This window comes from Bufo bufo, chromosome 8 (genome assembly GCF_905171765.1).
Source record: "Bufo bufo chromosome 8, aBufBuf1.1, whole genome shotgun sequence".
Taxonomy (NCBI): domain Eukaryota; kingdom Metazoa; phylum Chordata; class Amphibia; order Anura; family Bufonidae; genus Bufo; species Bufo bufo.
The window spans coordinates 116,321,958-116,339,453 of NC_053396.1; the positions used below are offsets into that span (position 1 = coordinate 116,321,958).

A 17,496-nucleotide genomic window follows, 5' to 3' on the forward strand; every position below is an offset into this window, starting at 1 on the left:
AAAGCGGCGGGAAGAAGAAGCGAAACACAAGGAGATAAGCCCCGCCCCCTGGCGCTGCTGGGGAGAGACGAAGCGCGGGAGATAAGCCCCGCCCCCCAGAGTGCACGCGCAAATAGTAACCCTTAGGGCTGTTTCACACGAGCGGATGCCGTGCGTGACATCCGCTCCGTGAATGACAGCCAAGACCCGATGCAGACTGCAGAAGCACGGAGCATTAACATGACTGATAATGCTCCGTGCCTCTCTGTGATCTCTTTACTACGAAATCACAGTGACAACTTTATCTCACTGTGATTTCGTAGTAAAGAGATCACAGAGAGGCACGGAGCATTATCAGTCATGTTAATGCTCCGTGCTTCTGCAGTCTGCATTGGGTCTTGGCTGTCATTCACGGAGCAGATGTCACGCACGGCATCCGCTAGTGTGAAACAGCCCTTAAGGTGCCGCACCTAATGGAGAGCGCTGGACATGCGGAGCCAGCGATGGAAGACGGCACCCCGCCGGAATCCGACTGAGCTACCGCATGAAATAACGGTCGCAAGTAAGACGCGGGATGACAGGTAAGAGAAAAAACCCCGAAGGTAGGCGTCCTGACATGCGGAGCAGAGAGCGCTGCCGATGAAGGAAGGGGGGGGCTTTAGAGGCTGGAGCAGCCACCTCTCACTCACCATCAGCTGTCTTCACCCTCGGTCCATTCCAGCAGGGTCACCCCTTCAGCCACTGGCAGCGCAGTGGCAGGAAGCTGGGAGAGGGACTTGGCGTGCGGGCGACCCTTACGCTGGCAGGATGCAGGGGAGCTGGGCTGCCCTGGTCCACCTTGTCTTTTGTGGGGGAGGCAGCAGTGCGGGTGACCGGCACTGGCGCAGCTCGACCCCGGGAGAGCAGAGAGGTCCAGGCGTCTCTGGTATCCCTAAGGAACAAAAATTAAAAATTAAAAAGGAAAAATAAAATAGCAAGGAAGAAGCAGCCCTGCGGAGCAGGGAGTGTCTTGCCTCCTTGGACACTAAGCAAATACTGGGAGTCTCTCTCTCCAGGCTGAGGGTATAGCTGCTGGAGGAGGGGCTTAACAGTTTTTACTTAGTGTCACGCCTCCTAGGGAGCTGAGCTATACCCAAGGTCTTCTGTGTCCCCCCCAAGGAATATGGGCGAGAAACAGTGACATTCATCAGCTCACTGAAAAATTGTTCTAACGCACAGTCCGGACTGAACTTCTTGCAATCGAAACACACAAACAGTGGCTTACACCGACATAGATCATGGAGTGCAGAACAGACAAGTATAACATATAATAGCATGCAAAGCCACTTTTTAGATTTTCTCTTGGCAGAGGTATCAGCTGGCATCACATTGTCTCTCACCTCAGCTTTAAGTTGCTCTCCGCCAGTCATTGCTTCCAGCTGCTCCATTGTAATTTCCTCTGTAATTTCTATCCCAGCCATCTTTTGTACCACCTCTTTTAGAATCAGTAAATCAAAGCTGAAAAGGAAATGAGAGGGTGAGAAGAACGGTGTGATGGGCTGCTTTAGGTTCGCAGTCAGAATTCATACATAAGGGTTCACATACAACTTGTTTTAAGGGATGCTTCTACCTATGTCTTTTCGCATATTAACAACTTATATGTGGATATTCCATGAAATTCTTTTTTAATATAACACAGGTGGATGGTTGTCTGGAAGGATATAATTTTTTTAAGTCACTGTGTATTCAAATTCCAGTCCGGGCTCTTTAAAGGCGATGTACACCTTTGGAGGCAATTTTACTCATTTTTGGCTAAAATCATATTTTCAAATGGCCTTTATTAAAAATATTGAGCCATTCTGTCACAAAGGGTTACCGGTTTTACTAACTGTGTGACTGGTACTTTCACTTTTACTTTGTGCAGTCTCTAAACTACTCAGAGGTCATAAACCACATTTTTATCAGCAAGATAAGGATTGAGCTATAATGAGTGTTTATAAGGTCAGCGAGCAGAGATAAGGAGTCCATTTGCGCCACAGATGACTGAAAATCCACAGGCTGCTACTAGAGAATCTCAGCTCTGTACACAAAAAAAGGATTCCATATTGTTAATAAAAACCAAATGAAAAAAAAATTATTTTAGCTGAAAATAAGTACAATGCAATAATAAAAAATAAAAATGCGTACATAGCCTTTAACTTTCACTTTGCTTGAGCTTTTAGCACAGAAAACAGCCTTGTTTACAACCCAGTCAGGCCATCACTTAGACCAGAGATAGAAGGGGGCTGAGTGACTTAAAGGGGGGGGGGGTGTCCTCTCAAGCGTTGGTAGCATATAGCTATGATAGGCCACTAATGTCTGATAGCTGTGGGACGCACCTCTGGGACCCACATATATCTTTAAAGCTGAGCCCTTAAAGTGAATCACAGTGTACCGCGCATGCAGTGCCACCCTCCATTCATTTCTATGGGAGTGCTGAAAATGGCCTGGTGGCATGTTGAGCTATTTTCGGAAATCCTTAAAGGGAAATTAATGGGAAGCGCTGATGAAAGTAGCTGAGCCACCGGGCTCTGTTCTAGAGATAGGTGGCATCTCTAGCGTTCCTAGTGATATGCCACAAATGTATGAGGAGAGACAACCCCTTTAAGGGCACCACACATTACACTATGCAGTGCTCTTCTGTGGTAATCTTTATCTAGGCCTATCAAGAACAAAAGAGTTGTCATACAGTTATACCATTTCTACACCACCTATTATGCGGCAGATAACACCTTCCCCACACAGCAGTGGTAAACTGACATTGGATTACCTATCTGTACAGAAGGTCTTAACATTGTGCCGACTGCTTATTACTGTGCTATGACCCCAAAATCCTGCTTCCAAACATACATTTATGGCCTATACTGAAAACCCCTTAAATATCTCCCCTTGAATAAAGTCACTTACCTTTTGCCAGCTTTCAGCTGATTTGCTACATACTGTAGAAGGCCAGCCAGTTCAATTGGATATTTTCTAAAAATTGCTCCACAAAAACTAGCTAAGCCTAAAATATAAAAAAAAATTCAAGTGTCAAGCAACGAATCATTAAAACGTGTTAACTGTGATGGCAATAATAGCAAAAGGCAGCGTGGCATATATTTGCAGCCGGCAAAAATCTCTACAGGGCATTCAAAAACCACAGTAAAAAAATTTGGAAAACTATATGGTGTTAGGAGGTATGTTATAAATGGATCTACATTAGAAAGAAAATAAGAGCACATTCAAGCTGTTACCTACTGTCACGGGGTTCCGAAGGTGCACTCGGTCCCCCATTGCCCGCAGAACTGTTGCTTAGCTTTTGGAATGAGGTTCTGTGTTTGACCTCATTCCCAGGGCGGCTTTACTAGCTGGGTGGCTCCTTGCTCCTAAGTCTGCCTTGAGCGCCGAGCTGATCACTCGGTGCTCGACTGGTTGGTCTGTCGGTCATGTGACGCTGGCCACGTCACATGACCCTCACTCCCCACTATAAATACAGGCAGCCTGCTGGCTACAGGTTGCCTGTTAATTTCTAGGTTCCTGGTATTTGTTGGACTGCTGAATACTTACCTGATCCTGTTCCTTGACCATCCTTTTGCCTGATCCTCCTGTACTGCGCATCCGTCCTGGTATTGTGACCTCGGCTCCCACCTGACTACTCTCTTAGGACTCCTCTTGTACTTCTCTGCTCTCCTGGTATTTATGACCCCGGCTTCTCCTGACAATTCTCTGCTTGCTCCATTTGTACTTTGCAGCTTTCCTGGTATTGACTCGGTCCGTTCACGTCCTGTTGTTTGTCTGTCTGTCATCCCTGCACTTACTCCAAGTTAGGGATTGCCGTCCAGTTGTCCCCTGTCATTAGGACTCGCGAGGCAAGTAGGCAGGGCCAGGGGTAAGGGTGGAGCGCAGTGGTCACTTCCCTTCCCCCTGTGTGTGTGTGTACGCGACCGTTACACCTACTCCTCCGCCTCATCCTCAAAAATATTCTTAAACCCATTCTTTCCTGAACCTTGAGGTAATAAAATGCTAGTACATGCCCTCATCTCTTGGGAAGAATTCTGTGTAGCCTCCCATCTAACACCCCTCCAAATCAGGACCAACCAATTCCTTCACTAGCTACTCATTGCCTAGCAAATTCAGTTTAAAATACTAACAATGTCCTAACCAGATCCTATGCCAGGGGTAGGCAACCTCCGGCACTCCAGCTGTTGTGAAACTACAACTCCCAGCATGCATACTTGCTCTGCTCTCACATAGAAATGAATGGAGCATGCTAGGAATTGTAGTTTCACAACAGCTGGAGTGCCGGAGGTTGGTGATCCCTGGTGAGCCCTGTTCCATGCCCTTCATAATATCTACCCTAGCCTCCTTTTAAGGGTCCATTAACACATCTGTATGTGTTTTGCGGATCCGTGGATCTGCACAACACGGACACCTGCAATGTGCGTTCCGCATTATGCGGACCGCACATCGTCGGCACTAAAATAGAAAATGCCTAATCTTGTCCGCAATTGCAGACAAGAATAGAACATGTTCTATTTTTTTCGGGGAACCGCAGACAGGAAGCGTGCTCCTGGAAATGCGGATGCGGAGAGCACATAGTGTGCCCTCCGCATCCATTCTGTCCCCATAGAGAATGAATGGGTCCGCACCCGTTCCGCAATTTGCGGAACGAATACAGACCCATTATTACGGATGTGTGAATGGAGCCTAAAGGTGTGGGAGAGTCTGATATGTTGGGGTAGCAAATTCCAGAGTATGGAGAATGCACATGAGAAATCTTGGATATGGTTTTGTGAGGAACAGACAAAAAGGAGCTCGACGGGGGGACTGCATACAAATAATGCTGCTCAGCCGCCACATCCCCCCCCCCTCCTCTCTGTACTTAAAGTCTCCTCATGAACTCCATTCCTACAGAGATTCAGCTGAAGATCATATTAAACTGTATTTAGGATCATAACTAGGGATCGACCGAGATTGATTTTTTAGGGACGATACCGATAATTTGTGAACTTTCAGGCCGATAGCCGATAATTTATACCGATATTCTGTGAAATTTCATTTTTGAAAAAAGAAATTCCTACACAAATCTGCTGAAAATTAATATTTTTTATTGTTAATGTGTATTTTTTTTTTTGCAAATCTTTATTTTTTATTTATACTTAATATTTTTTTATTTTTTTTTTACTGACTTTTAGCCCCCTTAGGGACTAGAACCCTTGTCCTATTCACCCTGATAGAGCTCTATCAGGGTGAATAGGATCTCACACTGTCCCTGCTGCTCTGTGCTTTGTGCACACAGCAGCAGGGAGCTTACCATGGCAGCCAGGGCTTCAATAGCGTCCTGGCTGCCATGGTAACTGATCGGAGCCCCAGGCTTACACTGCTGGGGCTCCGATCGGAGGAGCAAGGGAGAGGGGATCCTGTGGCCACTGCCACCAATGATTAATACTGGGGGGGGGGGGGGGCTTGGATGGGGGGGCGCACTGCACCACCAATGTTTTTAATACGGGGGTGGGGGGCGCACTGCGCCACCAATGATTTATACTGGGGGGCTGGGGGGGGGGGCGCACTGCGCCACCAATGATTAATACTGGGGGCGCACTGCTCCACCTATGAAGATAAATCTCTCATTTATTCATATACAGGAGGCGGGAGCTGGCTGCAGAATCACATAGCCGGCTCCCGACCTCTATGAGCGGTAGCTGCGATCCGCGGCACCTGAGGGGTTAACTACCGCAGATCGCAGCTACCGCTCATAGAGGTCGGGAGCCGGCTATGTGATTCTGCAGCCAGCTCCCGCCTCCTGTTCAATTTGAATGAATGAGTAAGTTAACATCATTGGTGGCGCAGTGGCCAAAGCCCCTCCCCTCCTCTTCCCATCTGTCTCTTCATTGGTGGCAGCAGCATCACAGGGGGAGGGAGACACTGCTTCCTTCTCCTCTGTGCTGCTGATGGAACACAGAGAGCGCTGAGAGCAGCGCGATCCTTGTTCCCCATACGTTATCGGAATATCGGCAAAATAGATGCCGATAACTGTCAAAATCCTGAATATCAGTAAAACCGATAATCGGTCGATCCCTAATCATAACCCCTGACAAGCAGAGCAGAGAGGAGGATGAGGCAGCTCTGTACCTCAGCGTTGTGAAGTAACTTGTCCTCTAGTGCGATTAGGACAGGTTTTGTGTGTACTAAATAGGACAGCAGCCATTTTATCTCCCCTGATGATTGCTCCCCAGTTAAATTGAACCATTATAACTAAAGAAAGGTATTTGGAAATAGTTATAAAAAACTAATGTTTATTTTCAGTAATTTTATTTTCTTATTTCCCTACACCCCTCCCCAAAATGTGTTGTATAATCTCAGACAATATCGCTAAGATATGCCCCCTATGTCTGATAGGAATGAATGGAGGGACCTGCACCTATGGGAGCGCCGAAAATATCCAAGCAACGTGCTCAGCTATTTTTGGTAATCCCATTGAAATGAATGGAGATCACACCACGCAAGTGCGGCCCCCCTTCCATTCACTTCCATTGGGCTGATGGATATAGCAGAGTGCCGGCTCAGCTATTTTTGGCAGTCCGATATAAATGAACAGAAGGTGGCCGCGCATGCGCGGTGCACCCTCCTTAACTTTGCAGGCTCTGTTCTGAAGATAGGTGAGGGCATATCCTAGCGATAACCCTGATGCCACTACACCATCATGTGAGCAGATCCAAACCTCACCTACTGTCTCCTTCAGACAGACAGGGTCCTCTGCCCCTCTGTACCAGCCTTTAACCCAGTTACTTGCTTATTGAGCTCATTTTTTTTCTCATAGGGAATCTGTCAGCCGTTTTGACCAAGCTAAATTGCTGATTAAACTAGTTAGGTGCTTGGGAGAACAGTACAAAGCTTTTCTAAACAGCAGTACTGAGACTACTATCTTCTTTTCTGCTCTTTAAGTGCACTGTAAGCGGAGCTTTGTTGTGAAGAGCTCTTTGCATCGAGCTGCATCACAGCCCCCTCCCTCTGGTCTGAGTGACAGCTGTAGCGTTCAAGCAGAAGACCATTACAGCTGTCACTCAGACTAGAGGAGAGGGGCTACGAAGAAGTACTTAAAAGTGAAACTCCAATGCCAGTCCACTTAAGGAGCAGAACCAGGCAGAATAAAAGTTCATGTTCTCACTACTTCTGTTAACATAAAAAACTGCACAAAGGGTATGTTTGTACTGCTCTCCAGATCCCCTACCTAGTTTATAACTTTATACTTAAACCCTGGAATCTAATGCTTGGAGAGAAAAAAAAAACTGTCCCACCTATGCACTCTGAAGCTTTTTTTTTTTTTTAGATAAAAGTTTTTTTTTATTTCACATTGCTTGATTTGGTCCATTTAAAAACATACAGCTACAGTAGAGAAATTCCTTACAGCTGTGTGAAGGCTGCCTAAGGCTACTTTCACACTTGCGTTCAGAGCGGATCCGTCTGTGTCTGCACAGATGGATCCGCTCCTATAAATGCAGACGTCTGCATTATAACGGATCCGTCTGCATTATAGTTTAGAAAAAATTCTAAGTGTGAAAGTAGTTCAGACGGATCCGTCCAGACTCTACATTGAAAGTCAATGGGGACGGATCCGTTTGAAAATTGAGCCATATTGTGTCATCTTCAAACTACATTGTAAGTCTGGACGGATCCGTTTGCCTCCGCACGGCCAGGCGAACACTGCAAGCAGCGTTCAGGTGTCCGCCTACTGAGCGGAGAGGAGGCTGAACGCTGCCAGACTGATGCATTCTGAGCGGATCCGCATCCACTCAGAATGCATTAGGGCAGTACGGATGCGTTCGGGGCAGCTTGTGAGAGCCTTCAAACGGAGCTCACAAGCGGAGCCCCGAACACGAGTGTGAAAGTAGCCTAAAGCTGGTCATACACCATAGATGGCTGAAGTCTATTCACCCAAACCCCCTCCACATACATTTGGGCTTGGCTATGCATGTGGAGAGGGGCATAGGCTGCCACCTGCCAGAAAAAGCTGCTGCCAGGATACTCAACAATGGGGTAAAGGGAGTCTAGAAATGGAGATGACTTGTGACATAACCCTCCCCAAATAACTTCCCCCTGAAGCACAATGGCAGACTGGAAACTTAAAGTGGCCCTGGAATAAAACCTAAAAGTGGCCTCAAGTTGTAGGAGAGTTCAAATTGACAAAAGACTGGGAGACACAATTAGGCAGGGCCGACACAAGTAGGCAGGGAAAACAGAAGTAGGTGGGCCAATAATACCATAGTGCAGCACAAAATACCACAGTACAGTATAAAATACTGCCCGATCACCATACTGAGGACGGAGATACAGTTGAATTCAGGAGGGCATCTGAGGCTGCTGGCTAGATGCATAAGTACCTATTGCTCCTAGCATTAATCAATGTGTTATGTACCCGGCCAGGGGCTGGGAACAGAATTCGGGCAGGCCACTGATCATTGGCCATCAGGGAAATTTTCCTGTGGGGTATATGGCCAGCCCACCCCTGCTAAAGCCAGTTTCAGACGAGAGAGTTCACTCTGTGAAACATGCTCCATGTGGGTGCGTTATTCCCCGGCCTGAACGCTGCTCCTGTGTCAGAACCTCACGGTATTATAATGATCTATAACACTGCCTGTCCCTGGCCGACATCAGCTGCAATGAAGTGTACTGACGTATTACTAGTAATAGGTCACAAAAAAGAAAGGTATACACGCGTCAATTTATGCAGCAGATTTCCAGTGTGGATTTCACTCCTTGCATTGCATTGGGCACAATCTGCAACAAATCCACAACTCATTTCCCCATTGCAATTTATCCTCCATGCAGAAAGTACCCTAAAAAAACATGCTGTTCGTCTATAATGACAAGCATCGGGATCTTATTACCGTATTTTTCACCCCGTAAGACGCATTTTTTTCGCCCCTGCGTCTTATGGGGCGAATACTAATGAGCACTTTCATTATTAGCACCGGAGGACCAGGAAGTGGTGAAGGCTCTGTACTCACCGCTTCCTGGTCCTCGGCTGTGAAGGCTGAACACAGCGCGAGGGCGCTCCGTGACCTCACGCTTTGCGCGTCAGATCACAGCACAGCCGACAGAAGGAGGAAGAGGATTGCGATGTAGGTGAGGAGCGGTGGCGTCCAGGAGCAGGAGAGGTAAGTGTTTTTTTATTTTATGAAAACATGAGGCTGCTGGGGGGCATAATGGGGATGAGAGGCATAATGGCTGATTATGGGGCCTGATGAGAGGCATGGGGCTCTTATCAGAGGTCTGATTTGAGGTCTTACTGGGGACTTATTAACATTGGGGGTCTGATTGGGGCTGTCAGCTGAGATCTGATTAACATTGGGGGTCTGACCTGAGATGTAATGAAAAATATTCTTTTCTCATGGTCCTCCTCTAAAACCTAGGTGCGTCTTATGGGCCGAAAAATCCGGTAATTCATAATTATAAGAAAAAATAAAATATATTATACAAACTCTGCAGCCAACTGGAGATCGTGGTGTCGTCATGCTTCATCTTCTCCTTTTCAGGATTTGCAAGTGCTTCAATGATACAGTCTGGGTGAACAGTTAAAGACGATAACCCCAAATGCAAAACTATACATATAGACATATTACTTGTACTCAAGAGCAGACGTCACATCCGTATATGTGCTTATACACCTCATTCCAGGAACACAGAGGTTAATAAAAAAAAAGAGTCTACAAGGGTGTACGGTACTAGAATGGAAAAGGGACACTTTTGTTTGCTGCCTTTTGTTTATGTGAAGCAAAAAAATAAAAATAAAAACTGAAAAGGTGGTTCTCCAAAGAAGAGCGTACTAGGATAATGGCCACTTTCTATTCACTTCCCCCGCAGCAATGCAAAGTACTTTCTGGAACTGAATACGCTTTCAGGTTTAACAAAAAGGATACATGCAAGGACATCGTAGTTCAGGGACGTGAGGTATTTCAGAGAATCTACGACAGGCGTTATCAAGTTGTCATACTTCTGAATCTGGGACAGGATCTGTGAAAAAGTAAAGGTAAAAATCTGAAGAAAAGGGCTTTCTATGAAGCGGCTTTGTTATATGACAAGACTTTCATTATTTAAGTCGATTTGAGTCCTAGCCTTAGACGTACGTGGAGTTACGCGGCTGACACAGGTCTCTTCCCGTTCCCCTATGCCAACATTTCCCCAATAATCACCACATCCTATCTGGCGTATTAATAAGTGTATACTGATGTGCAGGATGATTTGCACCCTATTACAAGGATGAAGAACACTAGAGCACAACCAGGAATCAGCATCAAAAAATGCCTAAATCATTCAGATATTACATAGTTCTCATTTAAAGGGGAATCTTCTACCCTGGCAATTGTATTCCCCATAACAATGCTGTGACCATCTTTTATATCATCACCCCTTTGTGGTGTTCCAGTCTTATTCATCCTAGAAAAGTATAAATAAACTGAAAGTTGAGGATGTTTCCCTGTCCAGTTTCCATGGCTGGCCAACAGTGTCACAGAGACCCCATTCACACGCACAGGATGCGGATGGCTGAGGCTTCAATTCCAAAGACAATCTGCACGTGAATGGCAGTTCCACAACCCTGTTCATGCCCTATAGAAAATTTCCAAGCGGATTTTAGGCTGTACCACAAAAATCTATCCAGCTCATCAGAACAGACCTCAAGAGTGCTTATATTGAGGAAAAAGGAGCAGTCTAAAATCTCTAGACAATTCGCTGTGGTTCACCTGATTAAGACCCTGTTTTCTTTTGTTGATCTGAGGATCTGTTCTTGAGTTATGACCCTTTTTGTTTCTTTTTAACATGCCAATTAAGTCTTTGGCGCAAAGAGGGCGTCACCATTGCTCTTCATGCACCCAAGCTCCACTCCTTTCTGTGGCCAGCCGCTACCACACTGCGTTCATTGACAAGGCCAGGAAGAGGCAAAGCACCCAGGGAGGAGCCGACCACAGAAATGAGTGGAGAGAGCAACGGTGACGCCCCAATTGCACCAAAGGACTAATTTGCATATCAAGAAAAAAGTATCAGAACTTGGGAATGGAGCTTCGGATCAACAAATGAAAAACTGCGTTTTATTCAGTGTCTATGCAAACAGTTTGATAGGGAGGTCACTGGTTACAGATTCCCTTTAAAGGGGCTCTCCGGGCTTTTAATACAGGATCAGATCAGCAAGGTTGCGGGGTGTCTGACTGTATAAAGGGAAGGCACGCGCAGTGGGCCCATGCCATCTCCCTTCTCTCTTCCTGCCCGATGCTGCTATGTCTATGGTGAGCGGGAAGAGAAAAGGGAGATGGCATGCACCTTCAACCAGCTGATCGGCGGAGGTGGCGGGTGTCGGACCCCTGCCAATCTGATATTGATGGTCTACCCTGAGGATAGGTCATCAATATTAAAAGCCTGGAGAACCCCTTTAGGGCTCATCAAAAATGCACTAATGATAAATTATGAGAATTCTTAGGAACATAATAAAAGGACGGTTACTTGGCATCTAGAGCAACGAAGAAGTTGTAACACTAAAAACAACCGGCACTTTTCTGCAGTTCTAGCTAATTATTATTATTATTATTATTGATTGAGGCTCTTCACCAGCAATTACACCGACCCCGCAGACCCATATGCACACAGCTAGTTTACCAAGTGGAAAAAAATATATATATATAAAATCGACATACATAGTCAAACAAAATCGTTGGGTTACTATGGCTTAGTTTTCCTATTTGCCGTCCTGATGGCTTCACATTTTCTTTCGTGAGACGTCTGAAAGGGAGAAGGGGGGGAAAAAAATTAGCATTCACTGCACCTATCACATCATGTTTCATCAGGGCTATTAACTATTTATTGGCCATAAACACGCACCAAATGGATGCATAAAATAAAAGAGGGGAAAATCCATAAAACAACTACAGAGGCCTTTATGTGAAAATACAAAAGAGCAAATGACTGCAGTCTACTGCGCTTCCCTCTACATATCATAACTGAGCCTGTGCGAGCAAGGATCTTCTCACAACACAGAAATCCTCCGTTAACATTTGCAGGTAATAAAAATATTTTTTGTCAATTGCCTATAAAATGTACAAGACGTAAAAAATGTCAAGTCGTCAGTAACTACTAAAAGAACGGTCCTAATGAGACTGGCACGTAATGAAGGCGCTAAGGATCTCACGAGAATGGTTCGTATAGCAATCTGTGACTGAACTCATTACATTTTTAAGAACATCTTAGCAGGTGCGGTCTCCAGTCTATAACTGTCTTGTAAGCGGCTCAGTGATAACAGGACTGCAGCATGCATTCATTTATCAGCTACAGCACCTTCAAAGGAATACACAATGTCTATTGCCAGCAGATTTCCTAGTAGCCAGAGAGGGGGTTATTGACTCTCCGGGTTCTCTTCAATGCTTTTCTAACCCGCAGGCTTTACAAAAACATGATTTCTACACGAAAACTTCAAATAGAAAGCAACACACAAACTACAGTTGGTTTTCACCCAGGTATAAAAAGGTGGCCGCATACAATAAAATGGCTGGCCCTGACGTTTATTTTGAGGACCCATCGTCAGGACAGGTCATCAATATCTGATCGGCGGGGATCCAACACCCGGGACACCCGCTGATTAGTGTATTAAACGCACTCCATTCAAATGAAGTCTCCTCGTCATAGCAGCTGAAGTGCAGCGTAACGAACAGGAAGCAGCACTCACATGGAGCGGCAGCCCCCTCTTCAAACAGCTGATCTGCGGGGGTACCAGGTGTCAAAACACCTGCTGATCAGACATCAATGTAAATGGCAGGACAACCCCTTTAATTGTCAAGGAAAAGAGGTTATGGCCGGTAATTGGAGTCTCGGATCCACCACACCCAGCCATGCAGAACTGGTTTGGGTGAACAGGTATATTACGAGGCAGAGGGAGAAGTGAGCAGTCGTCTGACATGACTAAGGGCGGACACATGCAAGCAAATTTAATGTGAGGGACATGCTGTGTGTGGCAGTGTGATTTCCCATTCTGACCTCTGACAGGATCCCAAAGCAATATCATTTTTAATGCCGTGTGTCCCTGTGAGACCTCAAATGTACTGACTTACACTGAAAGCATTATGACTGCCACACATACCCTTAACCCATATGGCCTAAGCCACCCTGTGCACCCTTGCTCCTCCCGTTTCCTCTGCCAGCCCCTCCCTCTCCTTCACCGGAAGGGCGAGATACCTGCAGAGTCATCTTGACTGACCCTTTCAATCAAGACATCGGGGGAGATTTATCAAAACTGGTGTAAAGGAAAACTGGCTTAGTTGCGCATAGCAATCAGATTCCACCTTTCATTTTGCAAAGGAGCTCTGAAAAATGAAAGGTGTAATCTGGTTGCTATTGGAAATGAACCCATTTTTCCATTACATCTGTTTTGATAAATCTCCCCCATTGTTCCAGGTTTAACTGTAAATTTGCTGGTGACCGATTCCCTTCAAGGGTAAGGAAGGAGAGACATGAAGACAATTATATATTGCCTGCGTTTCTGCTGGCAGTAATTTTACTTGTAGCGCATAAAAGGTTGGGTGGAATCTGCCGGCAGACTTTCACAATTCCGCCGAGGGCCATGTGGTGCATGCCTCCCATTGTTTTCAAAGGGAGGCAGCGATGCAGTTCACGGCCGGAGGTTTAAAGCCATGACCACTCAAAGAAGGGACATGTGCCATCTTGGTAAAGTGCCCGAACGAACTCTGCAGCGGGTATCCATTTGCAGCTTAAAAGGCTATTGACACCTTTGTGCACTAAAAATCAATAACCCCATAGCTTACCGCAATGCAGCACATAATACAATTGCACTTGTTTGTTTACTGTATCAATTTTGCTTCACATTAGGGGTGGGCGATATGGCCTAAAATCTATATTGCGATATAATTTTAAGCATGTGCGATATGCGATATATTGATTTCTATATTTAGGGGGGGGGTGTTTAAACTTTTTTTTTTTTTACTTTTTATTTAATAACTATTAGCATCCTTAAGGGCTAGAACCCTTGTCATATTCACCCTAATAGAGCTCTATTAGGGTGAATAGGACTTTACACTCTCCCTGCTGCCCTGTGCTTTGTGCACACAACAGCAGGGAGCCACCATGGCAGCCAGCCTCTCATGTGCCCCCCAGCCTCTGATCAGCCCTTCCAGCCTCTCATCCGCCCCCCAGCCTCTCCCTCTTATCAGCCCCCTCTGGTAACTCAAACCCACCCTCCCTCCCCAGTATTAATCATCGGTGGCAGTGGCCACAGGGTCCCCCTCCTCCTCCCCCCCCCATCATTGGTGGCAGTGGGCAGTTCCGATCGGAGTCCCAGCAGTGTAATGCTGGGGCTCCGATCGGTTACTATGGCAGCCAGGACGCTACTGAAGTCCTGGCTGCCATGGTATGTTAGTGAACAGCATTATACTCACGTGCGCCGTGGCTGCTCCTTCTTCTCATAGGTCTGTGCGGCACATTGCTAATGCTATAAGCATTAGCAATGCGCCGCACAGACAGAAGAAGGAGCGACCGGCGGCCACGGTGCACGCGAGTATAATGCTGCTCACTAACATACCATGGCAGCCAGGACTTCAGTAGCGTCCTGGCTGCCATAGTAACCGATCGGAGCCCCAGCATTACACTGCTGGGACTCCGATCGGAACTGCCCACTGCCACCAATGCAGAGACTGAAGAACATTCCCGGCACCCGACCTCTGACAGGACGCTGTGATCCGCGCGATTAACCCCTCAACTGAGGAGTTAATTGCGGCGGATCGCAGCGTGCAGTCATAGGGGCCGGGATATGGCCGGCACATGAACGCTACGTTGGTATTCAGGCATTCATTGGTGGCGCAGTGGCCACAGTCCCTCCCCTCCTCCTCCTACTCTGTTCTTATTGGTGGCCAGCGGCAGCCGCACACAGTGGGGAGGGAGGGACTCCCTCCTTCTCCACTGTGCCGGCTCAGGAGAACATGGTGCGCGCCGAGAGCGCGATCATTCACTACCGCTCCGTGGTCATATCGCGGTCCGGCGATATGCACAAAATCCATATTGTGGCACAAATTTACATCGCATATCGCCTATATCGCCCACCCCTACTTCACATACACTCAGAAATGCTCGGATATGATTTTTGCTCAGGGCTGTCATCTCCGGTGAGGCTCTGTGGGCGTTCCTGTTGATTTCACATTCACCAGCACAAGCTCTGCTGCCCCGCCCCCACATCCTGTTACATAGCACAGCTAGCAGCCACTTACATATAGGCTGCTGAAACTACCAAGTGATTTGGTGGTAAGATGTCTGGAGGAGGGAGACAGGAGGAGTTACAGAAAATCTGTCAGATGACGGATTCTCTATAAACTCACTGAGAGCAGCCTGCTGTGCAAAGGAAGCACAGTAGGCTGTAGAACAAAAATGAAAAAAGATGGATAAATAGAACCAATTGGAGAATTATTTTCTCCACAAAATTAATTAGTGTAAAAAAATGTATTATTGTTTTTACACAAAAGGTGTCCATATCCTTTAATCCCATTCAATGGAGCTAAGCTGCAAGTGGGTCCGCGGTGTTCAGAAATGAACAATCAAAATTACACTGTGTGAATGTATGAATGGCAGCTACCAGATGAAAGTCAGTCAAACCCACTGATTTTGGTGTGACCAGCTGGCCATCTAATTTGTATGTGGGTGTCACGACATTCCCTCGATGTCAAGGGGAAAGATGGATCGGACAGGTTATACTTTAAGGTAAACTTCATGGGAGATTAATACATTTGTAGAGTTACTAACAGAAAGCAATTAAAAACTTTATCAAAAGCAAATTTCGCAAAAAAGGCTAAATCTCTAAGTAAATTAAAATACGCTTCCCACACCCAGTATATCCATATGAATACTTACTTCATAATGTATTTGGCTCTATCAATTGTTTGTGCTTTAACTTTTACAAGCAATGGATGATTAGTATAGGTTTCATTCTTCCACTGTCCATAGAGACGATATCTTGAATAAAAAAAATACAAAATTATACATATACACACACACACACACACACACACACACACACACACACACAGATACATACAAAGGAATTACTATTACTAGGAAGATAACAGCCTTATTGTGCATATTGTGTGTAACCCATATGATTAGAGCAATACCAATAAAGCCTTTGTTGTTTTGTTTAATTAACGTGAAGGTCCGAAATCCATTTTACTTGGCAAAATTAACCTCACAAGTCTTCCAGATACAGATGGATTTTCCTGGATTCTGAGCCTAGTAGATGTTAAGCTGATGGTACATATCAGATCTACATCAGCTGAACGTGCCGATTTCGACAGGTTCGCCCGAGTATTTCATGTGTGACTGACTTTTTACCGATGCCTTATGTCAAGGGAGATTAGGACTGGGCAAGTTGGATTTCAAGTGTCTGGCAGCACAATCGGGTGTGAGCCCGGTCTTGTTTGAAAATTGGCAATCTACGTTTTTAAACAAGGACAACATCATAATGTTAGAGATATATGGAGAGATACAACCAGGGTTGAGCAGTAAACCGATGTCACCGATATACCGCGGTATTAAGAAACAGCGATGTGGCGATATCGCCATTTCCAAATAACCGTGGTATTTGGTGACTTCATAGGAGCGGTCATATGTGTGCTGAACGCTCCTAAATCTGTGTCAGCCCGCCCCTGTATAGTGCATATGCTTACCATACATATTACTTCCTGCAGCGGCCGCCCCCGGCTCCTACTCGCTCCCATATTCAAGTCTCCGCCCACTGGCCAAGCATAGGAGCGAGGCGCGCAAAATCAGTCACTAGTCTGTGTCCAAGCCAAAGTGAGGGAAGAGGAGTGAGAGACCCTAACAGCCCAGGTGTCAGAAATAAAGGTTGTACTGTCTATGTCTTCTGCGGCCCTGGCCCTGCCTGCAAGCTGCACTGCACATGGTGATGGCACTTGATAAACTATAATGTCTCCATGTTGCCCCCATACAGGAGCAACAAGAAAACATACTGATGGCGGAGGGGTTACAAATGTTGTCCCATACATTATAATGTCACCTTGTGGCCCCCTTACAGTATAGTTCCTAAGTCCAGACAGTATGTCTCCTGGTGGCCCCATGCAGTATAGTGACTCTTGTGGCCCACTGTCTGCCGAGCAGCCAGCCCATACAGTATATAATGTCTCCTTGTGCCCTGCTGCCTGCCCATACAGTATATAATGTCTCCTTGTGCCCTGCTGCCTGCCCATACAGTATATCAGCGGTCAGCAACCTTCGGCACTCCAGCTGTGGTGAAACTACAACTCCCAGCATGCTCCATTCACTTCTATGGGAGTTCTGAAAACAGCTAGGCAAGTGTGGATGCTGGGAGTCGTAGTTTCACCACAGCTGGAGTGCCGAAGGTTGCTGATCCCTGCAGTATATAATATCTCCTTGTGGCTGCCCCAGTGCTCCATACAGTATAACGTCTCCTTGTGGCCCCAAGTGTTTTTTTTCTTCTAAATGGGTATTTATCGCGAT

The 17,496-nt window shown here is 46.2% G+C and overlaps 1 protein-coding gene across 2 annotated transcripts in view; it reads right to left on the minus strand.

Annotated features, from left to right (window-relative positions):
- Nucleotides 1-17,496, minus strand: part of THOC2 (THO complex 2) — a 140,522-nt gene that overhangs the window by 79,500 nt on the left and 43,526 nt on the right. For both annotated transcript variants that reach the window (XR_005774017.1, XM_040406139.1), the window contains exons 15-20: nucleotides 15,874-15,975; nucleotides 11,664-11,748; nucleotides 9,897-9,990; nucleotides 9,459-9,539; nucleotides 2,905-3,001; nucleotides 1,359-1,476 (exon numbers count right to left, since the gene is read on the minus strand). Coding sequence is in view for 1 of the 2 variants with exons in the window: in XM_040406139.1 (XP_040262073.1) it covers nucleotides 1,359-1,476; nucleotides 2,905-3,001; nucleotides 9,459-9,539; nucleotides 9,897-9,990; nucleotides 11,664-11,748; nucleotides 15,874-15,975 (577 nt within the window). In the remaining variant the exon portion in view is untranslated. The remainder of the gene's footprint in view (nucleotides 1-1,358; nucleotides 1,477-2,904; nucleotides 3,002-9,458; nucleotides 9,540-9,896; nucleotides 9,991-11,663; nucleotides 11,749-15,873; nucleotides 15,976-17,496) is intronic.